General features: G+C 45.6%; 1 protein-coding gene across 2 annotated transcripts in view; it reads right to left on the bottom strand.

Annotated features, from left to right (window-relative positions):
• Positions 1 to 416: 416 nt before the first annotated feature.
• Positions 417 to 23568, bottom strand: part of stx8 (syntaxin 8) — a 180361-nt gene continuing 157209 nt past the window's right edge. For both annotated transcript variants that reach the window (XM_038776794.1, XM_038776795.1), the window contains one exon: positions 417 to 1479. In XM_038776794.1, coding sequence (XP_038632722.1) covers positions 1412 to 1479 — 68 coding nt within the window. In that variant the 3' untranslated portion in view covers positions 417 to 1411. The remainder of the gene's footprint in view (positions 1480 to 23568) is intronic.

Here is a 23568-nt window from a genome sequence, read left to right as displayed (position 1 = left end):
TTTTCTGGAAAGCTCTTAAATAGGTAAACAGATGGGCCATACTTCTGAGACCACCTTAAATTCACACCGCTGCCCTTAATCCAGGAAAACAGATGAATGTTTGCTTTGCCCGGCAAGAATTTTTGGACACTGTCTGGGTCAGCTTTGAAGAAAAAGAGTTTCGCGAAATGTCACCAAAGTCCCTTTTATCAAAAATCATGCGCCCTAGCAAGAACCGAAGAATCTCAAAAACGGCACTCAGATAAATGGGTGATCCCGGTATCTTTGACAATATGGTGATAAAATTGTCTTTTACAACACACACAAAGAAAATAAGGATTTTAATCAAGAGTTAAAACTGTTGTTCTGCAAATCTTGAATTTGAATAATATAGCAAAGAAAATGATCAACTATACATAAAAGACAGCAAGTCAAAATATTTGAAAAATATTTATTTATTGACCAATATTGCAAATACTTTTACTAAATGCTTATAAAAATTGTATGCATAATAATGTAAGTGAACACAATAGAAAGCCACCAAATTCTAGAGAATTGGTTGGTAATTAGGTTCTGCTAGATTGGAATTTCCACACTGAAAGCAATTTGTTCCAAGTTTCAATTTCATGAAGGCGTGTGAACAGTAACATTGTTTACAGGCAGTGAGATAGCACACACTCCCTGTGCCCGACCAATAGCCCCTTCACTGACCCCGCAAGCAATGAGAAAAGCATTTTCCCTGGGAAAGCGGAGTAATAGTGTGAGGCAGTAGAAGCTGCCTTATTGAACAGGGCTGTTCGTGGATTTTAAATGACCATGTCCACCTTATTTAAACAAAAATAAAATTATAATCAGAAATACAGCAGAAAGAATGGGAGAACAGAAGTAACAAAACAGCTTTGAGCAATGTTCATTTTTTAGAACAAGTCTAAAATGTAAAACAATCTTCTGCAATTAACCTATATACAATGTTTCCCTTGCTGAAGTTAAACCAAAATATAAACTGCTGAAATTTGGAGTGTTCCTCAATCTTTTTAAGAGAAAAGTATATGTACATGCAGATTGAGGAACTTTGAGAGGCAAATGCTCAGAGCTCTAAGATGCGGTTAGGTATCAGCCGCAGATGCTGCATTATCCAGCACTTGGAATTACAACCCTCATTTTTGAATTTAAGGCAGAAAATAAAATCGGAAATAGAAATCATACTGGAGGAAACAAAATAAATGAGTTTTGTTTTGATTTTGATTCATCGAATTGTCAGCTAATAGTAGAACAGCACATTTAACACATTAAAACATATTCTATTGCTTTGTTAGGACGACTTATTTGAATCTCATCCAGTGATCTCAGGAAGAACACGTTGCTCACTTTCCAGTCTGAATGTCCAAGCCATATTCACCAATGACAGTAGTTTTATGCTGGCATTGTTTCATTAACTTGTTGGCCAAACAGCAACCACAACAATGGCAATCAGCAGCAGCACAATGACCACCAGCATTCCTACAATAAAAGAAAATATCACTCTTTTACATTTGATTACACATATTGAACATAAGGCATTATTTTTACAATTAAAAAACATATCACCCAATCCAAATCGTATGAAAGTAGTTGCATCCGACAGTGATCATCACCCCTGCACGGACGTCAAAAAAAAACTCACAAAAAATCTGTACCAGTTCATTGTGACATTGTTGCAACCCGTAAACCAATTTCCAATTTTATACGCAGGCATAACAAGACCTTGACTTCATGATTGCACAAATTGACTTGGAAACTTGTAAATATATTTTACTGCCAACTTTTTCATAGCCGGAACATTAGTGACAGCAACTAATAAGATGGTTCAATTAAACATAAATTGTTTCCTCAGCATGCTCAAACTCCAGTCTCAATGGCATCCAGTTTATAACTTTTGCTCATTTTTTAAGTGACTCTTTCTTGACAATCTGTCATAAACATAATAAATTTAAGTAACTGAGCAAAGTAATCAACTTAGACACTTTCAGGTCAGACAAAATGACTCTTGTAAGAACGAGAGTGATGAACCATAAAATTATGCCATTTGCAGACAAACTTGCACCAGTAATTGGGAAAAAATAATTACATCTGTGCCTTTTCAGTGAAATATCAATGCCATTAAAGCAATATTTATGTTAAGATTTTTGTTTACTATGTTCGGGAATTGTGTAAAAATATTTTATGGTCTTTGAAACATTTATAAATATTGACACGCACATGTCAGAAAAAAGCTTCCCCACCCAATCATCTTCGCAAAATGTTGTGATGGTAATGTTAGTCAATCATTAGGCTATCACCATAAAGATTAAAATTTTAAACTTGAAGGAGAATTGATAAATATAAACCAAAATGTACATTCACATGTGACTAAATGTATTTTAGAAACACAACTGAGGAGGAATCACAAAGAAGTCATTGCAATTGGCTGACGGTGGGTCACCATCATGGTATTTTCTTTGTGAACATGTCTCCTTCATGTGAGGGAGTCAGCAATGCTGTCTATAATGGAGATAAAATTTGAGTACGTCTACCAGAGACACAAACTGAATGGACCAACTGTTCTTTCATGTCTTTGTGATTCAATCCGCAGGTGAATAAGAATGCCAAAGGGGAAAAGCAGACATCATTGCGACCACAAACTTTATGGTGGAAAAGAATCTGCAGGATCTGATTTGCGTGACTCTCGTTTAGATACTGAGATAGTGTCTGGTATGATCTGTATTATAGTCTCTCGGCCCACCCCACACCTATTCACCACATTTCTTTTCTATTCATTCATGGGATGCGGGCGTTGCTAGCCCTTGAACTGTGTGGCTTGCTAGGCCATTCCAGAGGGCTTTCAAGAGTTAACCCATTGCTGTGGGCCTGGAGTCACACGTAGGACAGACCAGGTAAGGATGGCAGATTTCCTTTCGGAAAGAACATTAGCAAACCAGATGGGTTTATTTACAACAATCAATGATAGATTTTAATTCAAGGTTTTTATTGAATTCAAACACCATTTGGCATGGTGGGATTCAAACCCGGGTACCCAGTGAATTACATTGGGAGTGGACAATGCCACTGCCTCACTCTATAAAACTATCTATTCAACCAAAGAGATAAAGCTAGAAAAAGTATCAAATATAGACATCATGAATAAATGTGCAATTTGCAAAAATGTATTTTTCTCCCCAACTCTCTCCTGGAAAAGATAATATCCATTTCTCCCATCCCCAACTTTCTGCAGGAAAATGCTGAAAATCTCCTGGGAATTTAAACAAAAACTGAGTGTGAAAGTGAAAGCCCAGGGCAGCACGGTGGCACATTGGTTAGCATTGCTGCCTAGGGCGCGGAGGATCCGGGTTCGAATCCCGGCCCTGGGTCACTGTCTTTGTGGAGTTTGCACATTCTCCCCGTGTCTGCGTGGGTTTCACCTACACAGCCCAGGTGGATTGGCTATGCTAAATTGCCCCTTAATTGGAAAAAAATAATTGGGTACACTAAATTTATTTTTAAAAAGTGAAAGCTCGATGCAAAAACTGAAGAACCCAAATTACAGTTCACGAGGTCTTGACAAAATGTTTAAAATTTTTTTTTCAATTTCTGTTTTACAAACATGAATCGAGATTCACGGCTATGAGGTGACTGTGCCTAAATATGTGCAAAACTACAAAAAAAAAAGGGGTGCTGGGAGAAGGGTGGCTGTTTCAAGTATTTGAAGGCAGGCATTCAAACATGTAGGCAAAAAACTTAAAAGGTTACACAAGCTCTTCATTCCTCCGAAAAAGACAAGAAAAAGCTAATGAAAATAACTGCACACCTGGTCGCCCTAAATAAACTTGCATACTGAAAAGATGGAAGACAATGATGAAAGCAACGGGTTGGCTGCACACAAACAAAGGGTGAATGTACAAGAATGGCTACCAAAAACATGAAGGTGATTGGATGAACTATCTTTTACACCTTGGCTTGGTTATTTTGTGACCCGCGGCCAGGCTGCTGATAAGTTAAACAATCAAAGGGGACAAAATCTGCAGAAAACAAATAGTGCAGGCATTGAAAGTATTAGCTGTATGGGTTATCAATAGGACAAGGGTTCAGTGATGGAGGACAATTAAATTGCAGCTCACCCATGCCGTATGCCCAGCAAACAAAGGGCGACTGTTGGTGGATCAAACCAGAACCAGGACAAAAAAGAGATGAGGCACTCTAGCAGTGAGGCACAAAGCAAGGGTGAATGGGACGGTGACACTACTTTTTAAGCATAATTATATGTAGAGCATTTAGAATGACTGTTTTATGAAACAAATACAAAGTATTATCTAGGATTCAAGGCTGGAGTATGACTATCCATTTTGATATTTTGTTATCCTCCAATATAATTATTCCCAATAGAAACTGCCTTCTCATCTGTTGCCAAGTCACGAGTACAATGCTTGTTTGACATGCTGCACTTGTACTGTCCCTCACAGTGATTTCAGAATAAATTGGTAGAGATCCAGGAACAGGTCACCTGTCAAACTTCATAGTTACCAAAAGTGTATTGGGCAGGAAGACCCAGTACAGGAAGGAAAGGGGGGGGGAAATACTACCCAAAATACTAATTATTCCAAGAAACATTTTGTTCTCAGTTTAGGATGAATTTAAACTTGTCAAGCAGCTTAAAGCCCACTTAACATTTTATTGTATAATTGACATATCCTATGGACAGAATTCCATAAACTGCTTGAGAAAACTCCACACTAGGCATGGCTGCCCTCCAGTTCATCAACACAACTAATTATATCCACCAGTAAAATGCCAGCCTTTTATTAAATTTCAGCTTCTCTTTAATTCCTCCAAAACATAGCCCTTCGGTGCAGCTCCTTCCAGCTTTTCCAAGGCAATACTGATTTCATAACATCCTCCAGAGTCTGTGGAGTAATTTTTGTAATTTTTAAAAACTGCTATATTTTCTTACTATCTTACACGCCATGAATTTACACTTTGAATCCACGCTACACAAGTAAATAGTTAAGACTTGACAGTGTTGTAAGATAAGGAAATTTTAAAAATGTCATGAAATCCCATAAGCTGTTTACCAATTGAAGCACAGTCTTAGCTTATTCTCAGATGCCAAATAATGCATTGTATTGCTTTGTAGATTTTATATTCCTTGTAGAATATTGGTCCTGAACTCCCGATCTCTGGGTCTCGGTACCCCAGACTACGGGGAGTTTGTAAATGCTGATGGGCAATTACCCTGCACCTTGTACCGCCCAAATCTCTTGAGTTAGATTCGGAAACCTCAGATGGTTTTGACTCACTTAGCAAGATAGTCACTCCGGAAAAGCTAGCAGGATTAAAGTTAGTTTTACATCTGGGTAACTATGTTGCTGAGACCTCAACTCCCCACAGGACACCCCATCTACTACACATGCCCAAGCCACCCCTGAAAAAGAATTCTTCTCATCTCCTGTCCCCATCTATCCCTCCAACTTTTATTACCCAAACTACCCCGACCATCCAAATATCCCTTCGAGCATCACCCAACCTGACCCAACTACCCCTGACCAACTAACTACACTACACCCAATAGCCCTACTCCCCCAACCCCGATCCATCTTAGCCGCTCACCCACCCACTTGTCACGCTATCCTCTCGCCACTTCCTACCCTATCTCACACCCACCCACCTGCCATCCTTCCCCTCACTCACTCACCTGCACCCTACCCCCTTCACCCACTTATCTTACACACTTATCTTCTCTCCGGAGTTTCTCAAAATGGTTTTGGGACCTTTAAGCTCTCTACCTAACGCAATACGGCAGTTAGTGCCACAAAACGTGGCATGTGGTTTGGCCTCCCCTAATGTTCCTGCTCTATGTAAGCCTTTCTGAAGAGGCCTGGTTCAGAATTCTGGGTCAGGAATGCATCTCAGTGCAAGATAGGGCAGAGTGGCAATCTGATGGTGATTGCTATTCCTTGGAAGATTCAATTATTATCTTCTCAACAGCAGTGTTTTTAACATTGCTCTAGAATCATAGAATTTACAGTGCAGAAAGAGGATATTTGGCCTGCTCTCGGAAAGTGCACCCTACTTAAGCCCCTGCATTCAACCTAACCCCGTAACTCCACCTAACCGTTTGGACACTAAGGGACAATTTAGCATGGCCAGTCCACCTAACATGCACATCTTTGGACCGTGGGAGGAAATCAGGGCACCCAGAGGAAACCCAGACAGACACGGGGAGAAAGTGCAAACTCCACACAGAAAGTCATCCAAGGCCGGAATTGAACCCGGGTCCCTGGAGCTGTGAGGCAGCAGTGCTAACCATTGTGCCACCATGCCACTCCTGAAAAAGAATTCTTCTCTTCCTGCCCACATTAATGTGTCACACGGACCAGCAAAACTAAGTAAATCTGCCCACCTACAAATAATAATGTGCTCAACACACTGCATTTGCCCACTTAATATCATTCAAAACAAAGGGTCATTCAGGTCTCTGCTACATAACAATTTTTAAAAATGTGCCACTGTTATAGGGTCCTCATGATTTTCCACAGTTAATTCACCAATACAGTTGAAAGCATTCATGTCTTCTGACATCCTCCCACTCTATCATTTATTCTACGCAAAACAACAGGCCAACTGCTCATCAGAAACCAGCAAAACCTGAAGTGGGTTCCACTTTATAGCACACTTTAAAATAAATGGAGCCTGGTTAGCAACAGAAAACAAATTATAGTTTGAATAATAGTTATAATTTGTATTTATTGACTAAGAGCAAAAAAACAAAATCTAAACTATCCTCTTTCTTCAAGCTAACTGAATACTGAAGTGTTGGACAGAATTTCATGAACCTACAATTGCCCATAACTGTTTCCATCAATTAGACAGGCAGCACTTAAAGTATTAAGCGGGCCAGCTATTTTAGGAAATTCAATATGCCTTCTGCAAGTTTCAGTACAATAACTGTAATTATATAATCATCTATATTTATAGTTAGCCTGGGCATAACCAAAAATTGACACTTCCCAGTATATTCCTTGGACCCCGCACTCTACTAGGGTGGAACGTAGAAAGCAAGCACATTTTGGACACAATCAATGTGCCATAACTCTTAAACAAACCATGCTGAATTAGTTTGAAACTATTATCAGAAAGTTTCAGGCATTTTAATTAATTAATGCTTTGCTTCTGCTCTCTGGAATATCCCCATGTCACTGCAAAGCTGTGTAGACAACCATGACCCTTGGTCTCTCTGTCCATGCTTCACCATTGCTGACAAAACGTTGTGCATCTGTGCTGTACTGTTCTATGTTCTATGAAGGAACTTTGCTGATATTTTTTGATTTACTGATTCTCAACGAAGAAGCCTTTGGGCTTCACTTACCTACTCTATGACAGTGCTATCAAATGAGTAATTCACCATTTGGAGGATTTTGAGCATTTACCATTCAAATAATTCACTTCATGGTCTTTCCTGCGACTTTTTTGCCTTCAAATTTGTTGATTCTTGATGGTTCATTTAACATTTGCTAGAATTCTTTGAAATCTCCAGTATTGTATTTCTTAAAGTAAGAGATTAACACCCTTGACACAGGTTGATCTCTGGTTAATAATCCACAAATTTGATGAACCTGAATGTGCAACCCGGCAAAAAGAAACACAATTTTGTTATGAGGTGTAATTGCATTCACATCAAGTCACACAAATATTTAAGCCCATGTTAGCTGCAAAGTAAATATTTAATACAAGTTAATGGCACATCAACACTTACCACAGTGAATGTATAATGACATGATAGTAACCGTGTTTCAGTCAAGTTGACGCCAAAAATCCCAGTAAATTACAACTTCCAATATATATCAATGTATTATATTTATGCTGATCTGTGCATGACAAAGAGATTGCAGTTTTAAAATGTTGTCCAATTATCTACCAGTATGAGCTGAGGATGGATGCAATCCCTCTCCTGCATTTTACATCCTTGTTTAGTCTACCAATTCCACCTATCCACATTGTAAACTATGTTCACCACTTTACTGCCCAGCACTTGCTGCTTCCAACACCTTGTGTTTCTGCACACAAAAAAGCATCCAACTAAGATTCCTACCAAGCAGTTGAGTGCACAGATTCAAACATTGAAGCTAAATTATACCACCAGAGAGCAGTATAGCAGGATTTAATTCGTAATTGCAAAAGGTAAAGGGTACTTTTCCTTTCATGGCTCTGGGATTTAGTTCAGGGCCTCTGGCAATTCTGCTCTTTAACCATCTCTTATGTATGGCAGCAGTTTTGATGTTGAAAATGTCCCACAGCCCTTCTCTGGGGCAGTGCCTCGTCACTGAACAGCAGCAAGGTAGTGATTGTGAACTCACATGGTCACAATTACAGGCTTGAACCTGCATCTTTCGACTAAGTGTTGCCTGCTGGAGCTCTGAACCAATGTGCTACTATAATATCCAACCATTAACCATACCACTGTAAAATTACACTGGCTTGCCAATCATTATGCTGATTTCTGCAGTCATAAAGTAACACTAAACGATTTTATACTTCAAAATACAGCAGCTAGATAAACGATTTCTGAGATGTGGAAAATCTTTTTTTTTTAATTTACAAAGAATTAAAAATGCGCTTTAATGTAAATATATTTCTAAATAAATACTGAATTAAGTCAGTTTGTTTTAACATTCATTTTGAAAGTTTTGTCTAATATGTTGAAGTGGTACACACATTAAAATATACAGTAACATTGTTTATACTGTCCAAATAGATAGATATATTTCTGATTTAAAAAACGGGTTAAAGGGATATGGGGAACAGGTGGGGAGGTGGATCTGTGACCAGGAAGAGAACAGCCATGATCTGATTGAATTGCGGAGCAGGCTCGAAGAGCTGAATTGCCTACTTCTGCTCCTAATTCCTATGTCTCTAAATAGATCATACATTAAAAAATTTTTTTTTAGATTACCCAATTATTTTTTCCAATTAAGGGGCAATTTACCGTGGCCGATCCACCTACTCTACACATTTAGGGTTGTGGGGGCGAAACCCACGCAGACACGGGGAGAATGTGCAAACTCCACACAGACAGTGACCCAGAGCCGGGATCGAACCTGGGACCTCAGCGCCGTGAGGCGGTTGTGCTAACCACTAGGCCACCGTGCTGCCCTTAAATAGGTCATACATTGATAATTGATGTATTATAGTGGAGGCGGCATTATATATTGCTCAAGAACAAAATTTAGAAAATAATATTTCTGTTTGCATCTTTATATTTGACTTCCATTCTCGAATTATTTCTTTCACTTTCCATCTTTGGTCACCTTTCGCTCTTTGTCTCCCTCTTTTATTCTCTGTTTGCCTTCCAGATATTTCTGTTGTTTCTATATTTTTCTCAGAATTTGTCTGCGACCTGCTCCCAATCGGTGCAACCATTTTCTTGATTTTATTTCATCTTGTCCATGGGATCCACCTTCTGCTCACAACCCCATTCTCAGTAAACTGCTGGCCCTCATGCTAGCTGATATTTATAATGCCTCAGATACAAAACATTTCCTTTCAAAACTGCAGCCATCACCACTCATCAAAAAACCCCGTCACTTCCACGTCCTGGCAAACTAACAATTCCAAACTCCTCTCCCTTTTCAGGTTTTTGAATGTGCTGTTGCCTACTAAATTCATATCAATCTTTACGTTAACTCTCTGTTTGAATCTTTCAAATCAGGTTTGCACCTCTGCTACATCAACATAATCTGTGTTAACCAAATGACATTGACTGTAACTGTGTCCATGGTACCTTAAGAGTTCTTTGCAACTTGTGGCATGTTTTTAATATTAGCACGGGTTTGGTGAATTGGCCATGATAAAGTGCCCTTAGTGACCAAAAAGGTTAGGAGGGGTTATTGGGTTACAGGGACAGTGTGGAAGTGAGGGCTGAAGTGGGTCGGTGCAGACACGATGGGCTGAATGGCTTCCTTCTGCACTGTATGTTCTATGTTATGTGCCCAATTCATTTTTTCGAATTAAGGTGCAATTTAGCGGTGGCCAATCCACCTACCCTACACATCTTTGGGTTGTGGGGGCAAAACCCACGCAAACACAGGGAGAATATGTAAACTCCACATGGACAGTGACCCAGGGCCAGGATCGAACCTGGGACCTCGGCACTGTGAGGCAACAATGCTAACCACTGTGCCACCGTGCTGCTCAACTTGTGACATGGTTGACCACTCCATCGACCTCTAATTTCTCTTCTCCAGTGTCCAGCTCAGTGGAACAGTTTATGGCTCCACTCTTACATAACTCTTCATAGCCAGAGTATCTCCAAGTGATGCCTTCTCATTCAGTCCTTGTACCATTACCTCTGGAGTTCCTCAAGGATCTGTCTCATTTTGCTTCCTCACCTACATGCTGTCCTTTGGCAACATTATCCATAGACTTGGGGGGTCAGCTTCTACATGTAGGCTGACGATATCCAGCTCTGCTTCTTCATTAAATCCCCCTCAACCTCTCCACTGTCAGATTTCTTGTTTGACATCAATTGTGAATGAGCCACAACTTCCCCCGGCAAATATCAAGAAAGTAACGATCGTCATCCCATACCAACAGCTCCATATCCTCATCACTGGTTCCATTCCTGTCCTGACCACTTACTCAGGTTTCTCCAACCCATTTGCAAGTTCAGCATCCTCTCTGACTTTGCGCTGAATGTTTATTGTCTTACCTCTCCATTACAAAGAACATTTATGTTCTCATTGCGACTGAAAACCTCATTCACCGTTTGCCAATTCCAGATTTGGCTTCCTCAATAAAATAAAAGCAAAGTACTGCAGATGCTGGAGACGTGAAATAAAAACAGAAAGCGCTGGCAAAACTCAGGTTTGGCAGGATCTGTGGAGAGAGAAACAGAATTAACATTTTGAGTCCAATAAGACTCTCGGGAACACTTGAGTCATATTGGACTCAAAATGTTAACTGTTTCTCTCTTTCTCTCTCCACAGATACTGCCAGCCCTGCTGATTTTTTTCCAGCACTTAACTGTTTTTATTTCAACTACCTCAATGCAATCCTGGCCAGCTTTTATGTTCAGCCCACTGTAAACGAGTCTGTCCAAAGCTCTGATGCTTGTATTCTTACTGCACCAAGTGCTGCTCACCTATTATTTCTATTCTTGCTGATATGCATTGATGCCTGGTCACATGACTCAAACTTGACATTCTTACTCTTTACTCCTCGCTTTATTTAACTCTTCATGGCATTGCTCTTTATACCTTTGTAACCTTTTCCAATATTTCCCACCTCCCATCGTACCCTCAGTTCCACTAATTCTGGCCTTTTATGAAAGGCTCTCTCTTTGGCCACCACTGGCCCTGGGCAGGGAACCATGCCACAAAGCAATTTAAATCACTAACTTCAGATGGTTCTGCAGCGTTACACTCAGTTACTCTGAAAGAGTCAGAAGAATTAAAAGCACTTCGAACTTCAGCGTAACTATTTTAAAGACCCACACCAAATCCGTAGGGGGCCACGCTTCACATCCCCGACTCCCCACGGGACAGACCCCCCACCCGGAATTCCTCACACTCAACACGACTGACTCCACCCCCAACCAAATGATTCCCCTCTGCAACCAACCCGACCCCTTGCCCTGACCCGCGTCTCCGCCTTACTGATGTCCGACCCCCCCCCCCCCCCCCCCCCCCCACCCACCCACTCCAATAAAAAAGGGGCATGTCCTCCTTCATAGAACACAGAACTGTACACTCCCTCCCTTTATACTTTGCTGCTGGAGCCAGGGATGTGTTTCACTGCCTGAGTCTCACTTGGCCTGAATCACGGAGGTCGGGTGAGATAGCTGCTTTAGGACACAAGGGTAGGTGGGTAGGTAAGTCAATAATCTGCCGCTGATTGCCACTCAGGTCACACTATAGAATGGCATTTACTGCAATATTGTCCGCACATCTCTGTTGTAGAGCATTTGAGCCGGTGATAGTCCAGAGCTCAAAGGTGACGAACGGTATGACAAGAGGGCCAGTGTATGTCGGACTTTGAGTCCGCAGCCTTGCTGATTAGTTGTTTAATAATGTGGACACCTTTCTCCACCCTGCCATTCGATTGCGGAAAGTGTGGACTCGACGTCACATGCTTGAAGTTGTAGTGCTTGGCGAAGTCCATCCGTTCCCAGCTGGCAAAGCAAGGACCATTGTCGGACATGACCGTCCGTGGGATGCCATGCCTGGAGAAGGTTTCTTTGCAGGCCTTGCTGACTGATGCCACTGTGAGATCCGGGAGTTTCAGTACTTCCGGAAAGTTGGAGTAGTAGTCGATGAGCAGAACATAGTTGCGGCCCATGGCGTGGAACAAGTCAATGCCAACTTTGTCCCACGGTGACGTGGCCATCTCATGCTGCTGCAGTGGCTCCTTGCATTGTGCCGGTCGATGTCTTTGACAGGTGTCACAGGTGAGCACCATGTTTGTTATGTCCTCGTTTATCCCTGGCCAGTAAACGGATTGTCGCGCTCTCCTTTTGCACTTTTCGGCACCAAGGTGCCCCTTGTGAATCTTGCGGAGCATGTCCGCCAGGAGCGCCAGTGGGATGACGATTCTGTCATTCCGCAGTATTATGCCATCCACCACGGACAGTTCAGTCCTGACGTTTTGGAACTGTGGGCACCACCCTTTTGGCCAGCCATGCTGAAGGTTGTGCATGACCTGAAGGTTGTGCATGACTTGAAGGAGGGTGGCGTCCTCCTGTGTCGCCTGATGAATTTGCTGCAGCCTCTCGTCCGTTGCTGGGAGTGTCTCCTTGCATCACTGTGCATGAGCTTCCACATCATTGATGGAAGCCAGTGGTGGGTTGTCAGCGTCCACGGCTCGTGATAATGTGTCAGCTATTACAAGGTCCTTGCCAGGGGTGTAGACCAGCGTGAAGTCGTACCTCCACAACTTCATCATCACGCGTTGTAGGCGCGGTGTCATATCATTTAGATCTATGTCGATGATGTTTACCAGCGGCCGATGATCAGTTTCCACGAGAATCGTGGGGACACAGTACACATAGTGGTGAAATTTGGTCACGCCTGTGATCAGCCCTAGGCACTCCTTCTCTATCTGTGCGTACCTGCACTCTGTGGCGGTCATCGCTCGTGAAGCGTAAGCCACTGGGACCCAGTCCGACTGGTCATTCTGTTGCAGTAGCACAGCACCAATTCCATATTGACTGGCATCGGTTGAGATCTTTGTAGGTTTTCCGGGTCAAAAAATGCGAGCGTTGGAGCTGCCATCAATTGGTGTCTCAGATCATCCCATTCATCTTGGTGCTGTTGGGTCCAGGCAAACTCAGTGTCCTTCCTTATCACTTTCCTTAACGCCGTCGTCCGTGCTGCTAGGTTCGGTGTGAATTTGCCGAGGAAGTTGATGAATCCCAGTGTAGCCACCGAAGTTGGCCATTCCCTCAATACAAAATGGAGGAACGCAAAGCTTGCAGGTTAAAATGGACAATGTTTGCAGCACAAGCAGGCTGCACCAAGCCAATGTGTATTCTGTCTGCTAAGAGAGCAGACAGCACCGAAACGAACATTCCGCATACTAATGAGGCAATCTCCGGGATAGTTAACATAGTAATGGAACGATCCCAGGGACAATGGACACAAATAGAGAAGTGATTGCAACAGTGTATGGGAAACCAGACACCCTGGCACCAGTGGGGTTCGAAAACAAAGCACCTGAAGGCCGCCCAGTAGCCGAGAGACAGCCTCAGTATTGGGGGGATTCAAACAAGTCGATTGGGAAGAGACCCAATCGATTCCCAGCAGGTAAAGGGTCCGCCCAAAAGGGCGTGAAGCCCTAGGACCTATAAAAGACAGGTCCCAAACTTAGTTTGTTCTTCTTGACCAGCCCTCCTCTCTGGACCAGCCCCTCGACCAGCCTTTTACCGAAGAAGACCTTGACCGAGAGAAAGGAGAGGTTTGGGATAGCAGCCGCCAGCAAGTAAGTGTCTCACAACGATCGCTACCAGAGATAGACACTCCTGACCCCTTTTTAAACCGTACCAACCTGAAGTCTGCGGACCAGTACAGAGCAAAAGGCCTTGTCCCCTGATCCGGCAGTTCCCTTTAAGATAAGTATTGGTTTATTTAGTGGTAGGAATAGTTTAATCATCTTAGCATGGGCATGGGTAGTATTATAATTGTATTATAATAAACTCAGTTGTTTGAACTTACTAATTGGTGTATGGTTTTATTGCTTTGAACTTGACCTTGAAACTTGTGGCGGTATCTTAAAGATACCTGGCGACTCCAGAGCTAAGTAACAAAACAGAGCCAAATCGAGTGTTAAGCACACTCACCCAGAACGAGCAACACCAGGAACCTGAGCACCGCTTTCTTGTCATGTGGTCTCTGCATGCTCTGAATTGCGGCAATCTTCTCAGAGTCCAGCTTCACCCCGTGCTCTGATATTGTGTCACCCAGGAAGGTCAGAGAGGACCATGCAAAGGTGCACTTGGCCCGGTCGAGCTTCAGTCCAAAGTGGTGGATTCTTTGGAAGACTTGCTTCAACCTCGCAATGTGGTCTTCCTCTGTCGTTGACCATATTATGATGTCATCCACATAGACACGGACGCCTTCAATGCCTTCTATCATCTGCTCCATTATTCTGTGAAATATTTCGGATGCAGATATAATGCCGAAGGGCATCCGATTATAACAGTACCTTCCAAATGGCGTGTTGAAGGTGCACAGCAGGCGGCTGGACTCATCGAGCTGCATTTGCCAGAAGCCCTGTGAGGCATCAAGTTTGGTAAATATGCGAGCTTGTGCCATTTCACTCGTTATCTCCTCTCGCTTGGGGATAGGGTAATATTCCTGCGAATGTTCTTGTTCAAATGCTTGGGATCTAAACAGATCCTGAGTTCACCGGACGGCTTCTTAACAAACACCAGCGAGCTGACCCAGTCATTGGCTGTGTGACTCATGAGATAATGCCTTGAGATTGGAGACGTTGGAGTTCAGCTTTTAGCTTGTCCCGCAATGGAGCCGGCACCCTCCGTGGGGCATGAACAACCGGTATGGCATCCTTTTTGAGCAGGATTTTGTATTTGTAGGGTAGCGTACCCATGCCAGAGAAGACGTCGGGATACTCGCTGAGTAGCGGCTGTATGTCATCGGCCATGCGTGATGAGTCAGCCGCGTGCACGAAGATCCTTTGAATTAGCCGCAAATCCTTGCAGGCTTGAGCACCTAGCATTGAGGTTCTTTTGTCGTCTACAATTTCAAATCGTAGTCCTGTTGTGACTGTCTTGTTGGCAACTTGTAGGTGGCAGGATCCCTTTGAGGTGATCTGGTTTCCATTGTAATCAGTTAACTTGCATGCGGCAGGTAACATCTCGTGCGTCCCTGGGACGGATGCGAGATCTTCACTCGTCATCATGTTTGCGGACGCTCCCGTGTCCAGCTTGAACGTGATGGGGAAGTCATTGACTTGCACTGTAGCACTCCATTCGCTTGTGGAGTCGATGGCATGCACGTGTCGAGGCTTTGTTGTCAGCTCCTGTGGTTCCGCTGTGGCGTTTATGATTCCAATGCCATACGTGTTCTCCCAGGAGTGGAATTCTTCGTGGTCGGAGAAATTTTCTTCGGGTGTCCATTACATCAACTGTGCGTACTTTAAAGTCTCCATGCCTTTGCATTGTGGAGTAATATTTGGCTGTGGACTGACATTGGGAGGCATAATGGTTCATTTTAGAGCATTTTCTGCACCTTTTTCCTTGTGCAGGACATTGCCCTTTTAAATGGGCGGAGCCACAGCGATAACACATCATGACGTCCGTGATGTCATGCGTATGTTGCGCAGCGCGTCTTTCAGTCTGGGGCCGGTATTGCGAGAAGTGCGCATGCGCGTACTGAGTACTTCCGGGGTCGCGTCTTTCGGGATGGCGCGCATGCACAGACGGGCCGGTGACTGGAAGAGAGAGCCTGTGAGGAGAGGTTACCATTCTCACATCTGCCTCGTGGTGAGTTTCCCCCATGTTTTGTTTGTCAAACAGCACCAGTAACTGTTGCTTTTTCTGCTCCTGTAGTAAGCATTTATCTATGGTGGTTTTCAGTGTTAAGTCATTTTTCAGCATTAATGATTCTTTTAGATTTCCGTCGGCAAGACCATAGATTAATTGATCTCTGATGATTGAGTTTGTTAAATCAGTATAGTTGCAGCCTTGTGCTAGCAAGCGCAGATCTGTTACAAAGTGGGAGATAGTCTCCCCGTTTTTTTGGAATCTGTTACGCAGGGTGAAACGTTCCATGATTTCATTGGATTATGATTTATAGTGGTCATCAAATTTTGCCACTATCACTTGATACTTAGTTTTATCTTCAGTATCAGCATTAGTAAAAGAGTTATAGATGTATAGCGCCTGCTGGCCTGCCGTTGAGAGTAAAAGTCCAATTTTCCTGTCATCGGTGGCTGCATTTAAGTCCAGAGCTGACATGTATAGCTGAAACTGCTGTTTAAACATTTTTCAGTTGCTATTTAAATTACCTGTAGTTCTCAGCATCCCTGGAAGTAGGGTGTGATCCATTGCTTCAGAAGGTCGTCTGGAGTCGAGAGGCTGCAAAGTCTTCCACAGTCGGGCGGCCGGCATGTTGCTTTTGCTGGTTGCGTTGGTTCTTTCTGTTCAAAGAAGCCACTCCTGGTACCATGTTATGTTTCTTAAATGAATGCTAGAAGTTGTTCAGCAGTTGAAGGATGGTTTATTGTGCTCCACAATAAATGACTTTGTTAGTTTTTTACTTACAGAATAGCACTTGTAAAGATACTGCTTTTCTATGCTCTGCAACTAGGCCTGACCAAACTCGCAGCCCTGAGCTCAACTTCCGTTCCTGTCTGCTCCAATGTCTCTCCAGCCAAAGTGAGCGAGGGCGGGCCTTCGGCGCCACTCTTATATGTCCCCGTGCTGCCCCCTGGTGGTACTTCCATTTCCCATCAGCCCCTTCTGTACATACTCAGGCGAGGATCACTACAATGTTGACATTAATGGGTAGCTAATTTGGTGAAAAAAAATGAAAAGGGAAAGAGTTCTTCTTGTAAAAAACAGTCACCCATGGTAATAAAATGATTAGAATGACCATAACCTGCCTACCCCACCCCTCACTTTTACAATGTGGGAGCGATTAATAACTTCTTTAACAACAACTATATTGTTCATGTCCATTTGAACTGTTGTCAAGTTTGATGACTGCAGGGAGGTTCTGCCAGAGTGATCTCAAAAGCACAACGTTAGTAATCAGATATACAATTTCACAAAGAAATATACTCAGAAAAGGTACTACTGTGTAAATTGTCAATGCAAATAATATCACTGCTCTTTAAGTTAATAAAGCAAAACCATGCAGTCCATGATGTCGATCTGGACAATAAAATACCACTAGTAGGTTCAACAGTATTCAGACTTCCTCCACTTGGCTTACCACTTTACATCGGCAGCATGCCACCCACTTCCGCCACTGCCAATGTTACAAATCAGTGATATCAATTTGCATATATATGAAACACTCCTAATGCATCTTTGGTTTAAAATCACTTTATTAAATCACAAAGCAATCCTTGACTTCACCTCATTGATTTCTCAGGGTTCATACAAACTGAATGAGATAATTCATGATTGTTTTCTACAGCAGTCTTTTAATAGTCACTTTGTCTCATGGACACTGTTCCCCTATCGACTCAACTGCAGCTGTAGCCTTGGAAAACAATATTGGCATGATGAGTGAAATTAGATATTAAAAAGGTGATCATCAATCAATTTTAATGCTTGCATCTAAGTTTTCCCAAAAAAATGAAAGGTGACTAACGATATGTTTAAGTAAAAGATTAAATTGAAATGAAACAATAAAACTGCACAAAGAAAACACATGTTTCAGCAAACGTCCGAAAGCATTACCACCCATTTTAACTGCAACCACAATGTCTTAATTTCAGGAGTTTGATGTATCTTAACCTTACAGACACTGTTTAAAATCCTCTGCCAGGGACTTCCGGTTGCGGCCATGCTTAGCTAGATCGCACGTTCGGCAGCTCCCGCCACGAACGGACTTTTGGGCCCTTTTGAGGAGCCCCAGCGGCACTTGTACGACGGTTCCCAGTGTGGGATTGTGATAGTAAGGTTCCCCCAGCACGGTAAGGAATGGACCAGGAGTAGAGCGATCAAAAAAGTGGTTTTGCAGCAGCAAAGAGAGCGGGGGAGGAAAAGCAAGATGGCGGCAGGTGGAGATCAAGCAGCGTGGGCGCAGTGGTCGCGGGAGCAGCAGGAGTTCCTCAAAAACTGCTTTGCGGAGCTGAGAGCAGAAATGCTGGCGCCAATGAAGGCGTCGATAGAAAAGCTGGTGAAAACCCAAAAGGCCCAAGGGGCGGTGATTCGAAAGGTGCGGCAGAAGGCCTCAGAGAATGAGGACGAGATTTTGGGCCTGTCGGTGAAAGTGGAGGCGCTACACAAGAAGTGGCAGGAGAAGTTTGAGGACCTGGAAAACAGGTCGAGGAGGAAGAATCTTCGGATTCTGGATCTCCCTGAAGGAGTGGAGGGGTCTGACACTGTGACATATGTAGTTACAATGCTCAACACGCTGATGAGCGCGGGAGCATTCCCAAGGCCCCTGGAGCTGGATGGGGCTCATCGAGTCCTGGCAAGGAGGCCCAAAGCCAACAAGCCACAAAGGGCTGTGGTGGTGAGGTTCCCCCGCTTTATGGACAGGGAGTGCGTTCTGAGATGGGAGAAGAAAGAACGGAGTAGCAGGTGGGAGAATACGGAGATCCGTATCTACCAGGACTGGAGTGCGGAGGTGGCCAAGAAGAGGGCTGGTTTTAAACGGGCCATGGCAGTTCTCCATCGGAGGGGGTGAAGTTTAGAATGCTGCAGCCAGCGCGATTGTGGGTTAAGTTTCAGGACCGTCACCACTATTTTGAGACACCAGATGAGGCATGGACCTTTATTCGGACTGAAAAGTTGGATTCGAACTGAGGGTTTGTTGTGAGGGGGGTGTTTATTGTATTGTGGGGGTGTTCTTCTTCTGGTTTCGGGTTGGGAAGGGGGGACATGGGAAGGGGGGACATGGGAAGGGGGGACATGGGAAGGGGGGACATGGGAAGGGGGGACATGGGAAGGGGGGACATGGGAAGGGGTGAGTGGATATGATGTGGTGGCTGTGTGAGTGTGGGGGCGCCGGTACTGTAGGGGCAGGTCCCCGTTGATGAACGGGGGGTTGGAGGCCCGGGGTCGGGGTTGCAGAAAAAGGAGCTGCGCCATGAGGGGCTGGGCCGGCTCGGAGGGAAAGCGCGGGCTTTTTCCCGCGCTAAGGAAGGGAGGGGCGGGGACTGGGTGGAAGGGCGGTGCTGGAGGAGAGCGCATATTGATCGGCAGGGGGATTCCCACACTCGGGGGTCATTGGAATGGCGGGAGTGGCCGGGGTCAGCAGGAGTCAGCTGACTTACGGGAGCGAAATGGGGGGAGCAGAATGGCTGGACGGTGGTCTGGCTGGGGGGGGGGGGGGGGGGGGGGGGGGGGGGGGGGGAGAGAAGACAACGGAGTTGCTGCTGCATTGGCCAAGGGGGAGCTAGAGGTATAAGAGGGAGTCGGGGCGGGGGTCCGCCGCCTGGGGGACTGGAGGGTGCGGGAGGTGCGAGCACTTGGCTGGCCTAAAAACGGGATGGCTAGTCGGCAGGGGGTGGGGGCGAGTAGCCCCCTGATCCGGCTGATAACATGGAATGTGAGGGGCCTGAATGGGCCGGTCAAGAGGGCCCGGGTGTTCGCGCACTTGAAGGGACTGAAGGCAGACGTGCTCATGCTTCAGGAGACTCACTTGAAGGTGGCAGATCAGGTCAGGTTGAGAAAGGGATGGGTAGGGCAGGTCTTTCACTCATGGCTGGATGCGAAGAATAGAGGGGTTGCGATACTGGTGTGGAAGCGGGTGTCGTTTGAGGCGATGAATATTGTGGCGGATAATGGAGGTCGATACGTGAAGGTGAGTGGTGGGTTGCAGGGGACGCGGGTGGTACTGTTAACGTTTATGCTCCGAATTGGGATGATGCCGGATTTATGAAACGTATGTTGAGTCGGATCCCGAATCTGGAGGCAGGGAGCTTGATAATGGGGGTGGGGGGGACACTTCAACACGGTGCTGGACCCAGCACTGGACCGTTCCAGATCCAGGACGGGTAAGAGGCCGGCTGCGGCCAAGGTACTCAGGGGGTTTATGGACCTGAGTTGATCCGTTGAGGAATGCCAGGCCGGTGGCCAGAGAATTTTCTTTTTTCTCCCACGTCCATAAAGCCTATTCCCGGATATATTTCTTTATATTGAGTAGGGCACTAATCCCGAAAGTGGAGGGAACGGAATATTCGGCTATAGCCATCTCAGACCATGCCCCGCATTGGGTGGAGCTGGAGTTGGGGGAGGAGAGGGACCAGCGCCCGTTATGGCGCCTCGATGTGGGACTGTTGGCAGATGAGGTAGTGTGTGGGCGGATCCGGGGTGTATTCAAAGATGCATGGAGGCCAACATTAATGGGGAGGTGCAGGTGGGGGTAGTCTGGGAAGCTTTGAAGGTGGTTAGGGGAGAGCTAATTTCCATTAGGGCCCATAGGCAGAAGAGAGAGATGAGGGTGAGGGAGAGATTGGTGGGGGAGATATTAAGGGTGGAGAGGAGCTATGCAGAGGCCCCCGAGGAGGGGCTGCTTAGGGAGAGACGAAACCTCCAAATGGAATTTGATCTATTGACCACGGGAAAAGCAGAGGCGCAGTGGAGGAAAATGCAGGGGCCGGTATATGAGTATGGGGAGAAGGCGAGCCGGATGCTGGCACATCAGCTTCGTAAGAGGGAGGCAGCGAGAGAAATTGGTGGAATTATAGATATAGGGGGGAATATGGTGCGGAGTGCAGTGAGAATAAACAAGGTATTTAGGGACTTTTATAGGGATCTGTATAGGTGTGAGCCCCGGGAAGGGGGGGGGGGGGAGGGGGTACGCCGATTCTTGGATCAACTGAGGTTCCCGAGGGTGGAGGAGGAGCAGGTGGCTGGTTTGGGGGCGCCGATTGGGCTGGAGGAGCTGGTTACGGGATAGGGGAGCATGCAGGCGGGGAAGGCTCTGGGACCGGACGGGTTCCCGGTTGAATTTTACAGAAAGTATGTGGACCTACTGGGCCCGTTGCTGGTGAGAACTTTTAATGAGGCGAGGGAGGAGGGGACCCTGCCCCCGACAATGTCCCGGGCACTGATCTTGCTGATTTTGAAGTGGGATAAGTATCAATTGCAATGTGGATCGTATAGGTCGATTTCGCTCCTCAATGTAGACGCTAAGTTATTGGCGAAGGTTCTGGCTACGAGGATTGAGGACTGTGTACCGGGGGTGATCCATGAGGACCAGAAGGGGTTTGTGAGGGGCAGGCAGTTAAACACGAATGTGCGGAGGCTCTTAAATGTGATCATGATGCCCTCGGTGGAGGGGGAAGCGGAGGTAGTGGCGGCCATGGATGCGGAGAAGGCCTTCGATCGGGTGGAGTGGGAGTATCTCTGGGAAGTGCTTAGGAGGTTTGGGTTCGGGGAAGGGCTCATAAGGTGGGTCAGGCTGTCATACAGGGCCCCAGTGGTGAGTGTGGCTACGAACCGGCGGAGGTCGGAGTACTTTAGGTTGTACCGCGGGACGAGGCAGGGGTGTCCCTTATCCCCCTTGTTGTTTGCACTGGCAACTGAGCCGCTGGCCATGCTACTGAGGGAGTCTAGGAACTGGAGGGGATTGGTCCCGGGGGGGGGGGAAGGAACACCGGGTGCCGTTATATGCTGATGACCTGTGTTATATGTTACCGACCCAGTGGGGGGGGGGGGGGGGGGGGAGGTTATGCGGATCCTTGGGGACTTTTCGGGTTATAAGCTCAACGTGGGGAAGAGTGAGTTCTTTGTGGTGCATGCGGGGGACCAGGGAAGGGGGATAGACGAGCTACCGCTGAAGAGGGCGGAGAGGAGCTTTCGATACCTGGGGATCCAGGTAGCTAGGAACTGGGGGGCCCTGCATAAGCTCAATTTCGCACGATTGGTGGAACAGAGGATTTCAAGAGATGCTGCCACTCTCCCTGGCGGGTAGGGTGCAGTCGGTCAAGATGATGGTCCTCCCGAGGTTCCTGTTTGTGTTCCAGTGCCTGCCCATCCTAATCCCCAAGGCTTTCTTTAAACGGGTAAGCAGGAGCATTATGGGATGCGTATGGGCGAATAAGACCCCGAGGGTGAAGAGGGTGTTTTTGGAGTGTAGCAGGGACAGAGGGGGGCTGGCGCTGCCGAATCTATGTGGCTATTATTGGGCAGCTAATGTGGCGATGATCCGTAAGTGGGTAATTGAGGGAGAGGGGGCGGCGTGGAAAGGCTAGAGGTGGCGTCTTGTGTGGGTACAAGTCTGGGGGCGCTGGTGACGGCACCGTTGCCGCTCCCGCCGACAAGGTACACCACGAGTCCAGTGGTGGCGGCGTCCCTGAAGATCTGGGGGCAGTGGAGGCGACATAGGGGCGAGGTGGGAGCCTCGGTCTGGTCCCCAATACGAGAGAACCACAGGTTCGTTCCGGGTAGGATGGATGGGGGTTTTCTGAGCTGGCATTGGGCAGGGATTAAAAGAATGGGGGACCTATTCATCGATGGGTCTTTTGCGAGCCTAGGTGCGCCAGAGGAGAAACTTGGGTTACCTCCTGGGAATGCGTTTAGGTACATGCAAGTGAGGGTGTTTGTGAGACGGCAGGTGAGGGAATTTCTGCTGCTCCCAGCAAGAAGGATTCAGGACAGGGTGATTTCAAGCGTATGGGTTGGAGAAGGCAAGGTCTCGACGATCTATCAGGAACTGCAGGAAGTGGAGGAGGCTTCGGTGGAGGAGTTAAAGGGCAAGTGCGAGGAGGAGCTCGGGGAGGAGATGGATGAGGATCTGTGGGCTGATGCCCCGAGTAGGGGTAATTCCTCCTCCTCTTGCGCCAGGCTCAGCCTAATACAGTTCAAAGTTGTTCATAGGGCGCATATGACGGGGGCGAGGATGAGTAGGTTTTTTGGGGTGGAGGACAGGTGTGAGAGGTGCTCGGGGAGCCCAGCAAATCACACCCATATGTTCTGGACGTGCACGGCACTGGAGGTTTTTCTTTTTTGTTTAGATTAGAGTGGGGCGTTTTCCTTACTGGCATGTTTATTTGTTAAAGGGGGGTTATTGTATTTTGTTGGAAATCCCATGTATAATTTTTGCTTGTTTTGTGTTTTATTCCTTTTTCTGTTTGGAGTGTTTTGTTGAAAATCGTTGAAAATTTGAATAAATATATTTAACAAAAAAAAAATCCTCTGCCATTAAGGCCATGATAAATCTATATATCCTTTTGGGGATTAAAATGACAAGTGGCACATTTTCCCAGACATTGGGAAACTATTTACTTAGATAGTTGGAAGCAGAGTTCCGGAACCTCATTCTGCAATTGGATCATCCAAATCTAAATTTTGCATTTATGAGGTTTAAGATTTGCAACAAGCGTGGCAATTTGCATCCATTCATCAACAAGGTAACAGCAAAACACCAGATTATCCAAAAA

The sequence above is a fragment of the Scyliorhinus canicula genome, chromosome 18 (assembly GCF_902713615.1).
Source record: "Scyliorhinus canicula chromosome 18, sScyCan1.1, whole genome shotgun sequence".
Taxonomy (NCBI): domain Eukaryota; kingdom Metazoa; phylum Chordata; class Chondrichthyes; order Carcharhiniformes; family Scyliorhinidae; genus Scyliorhinus; species Scyliorhinus canicula.
Note: the sequence above shows the minus strand (reverse complement) of the source record. Positions and strands in the feature narration are given on the sequence as shown.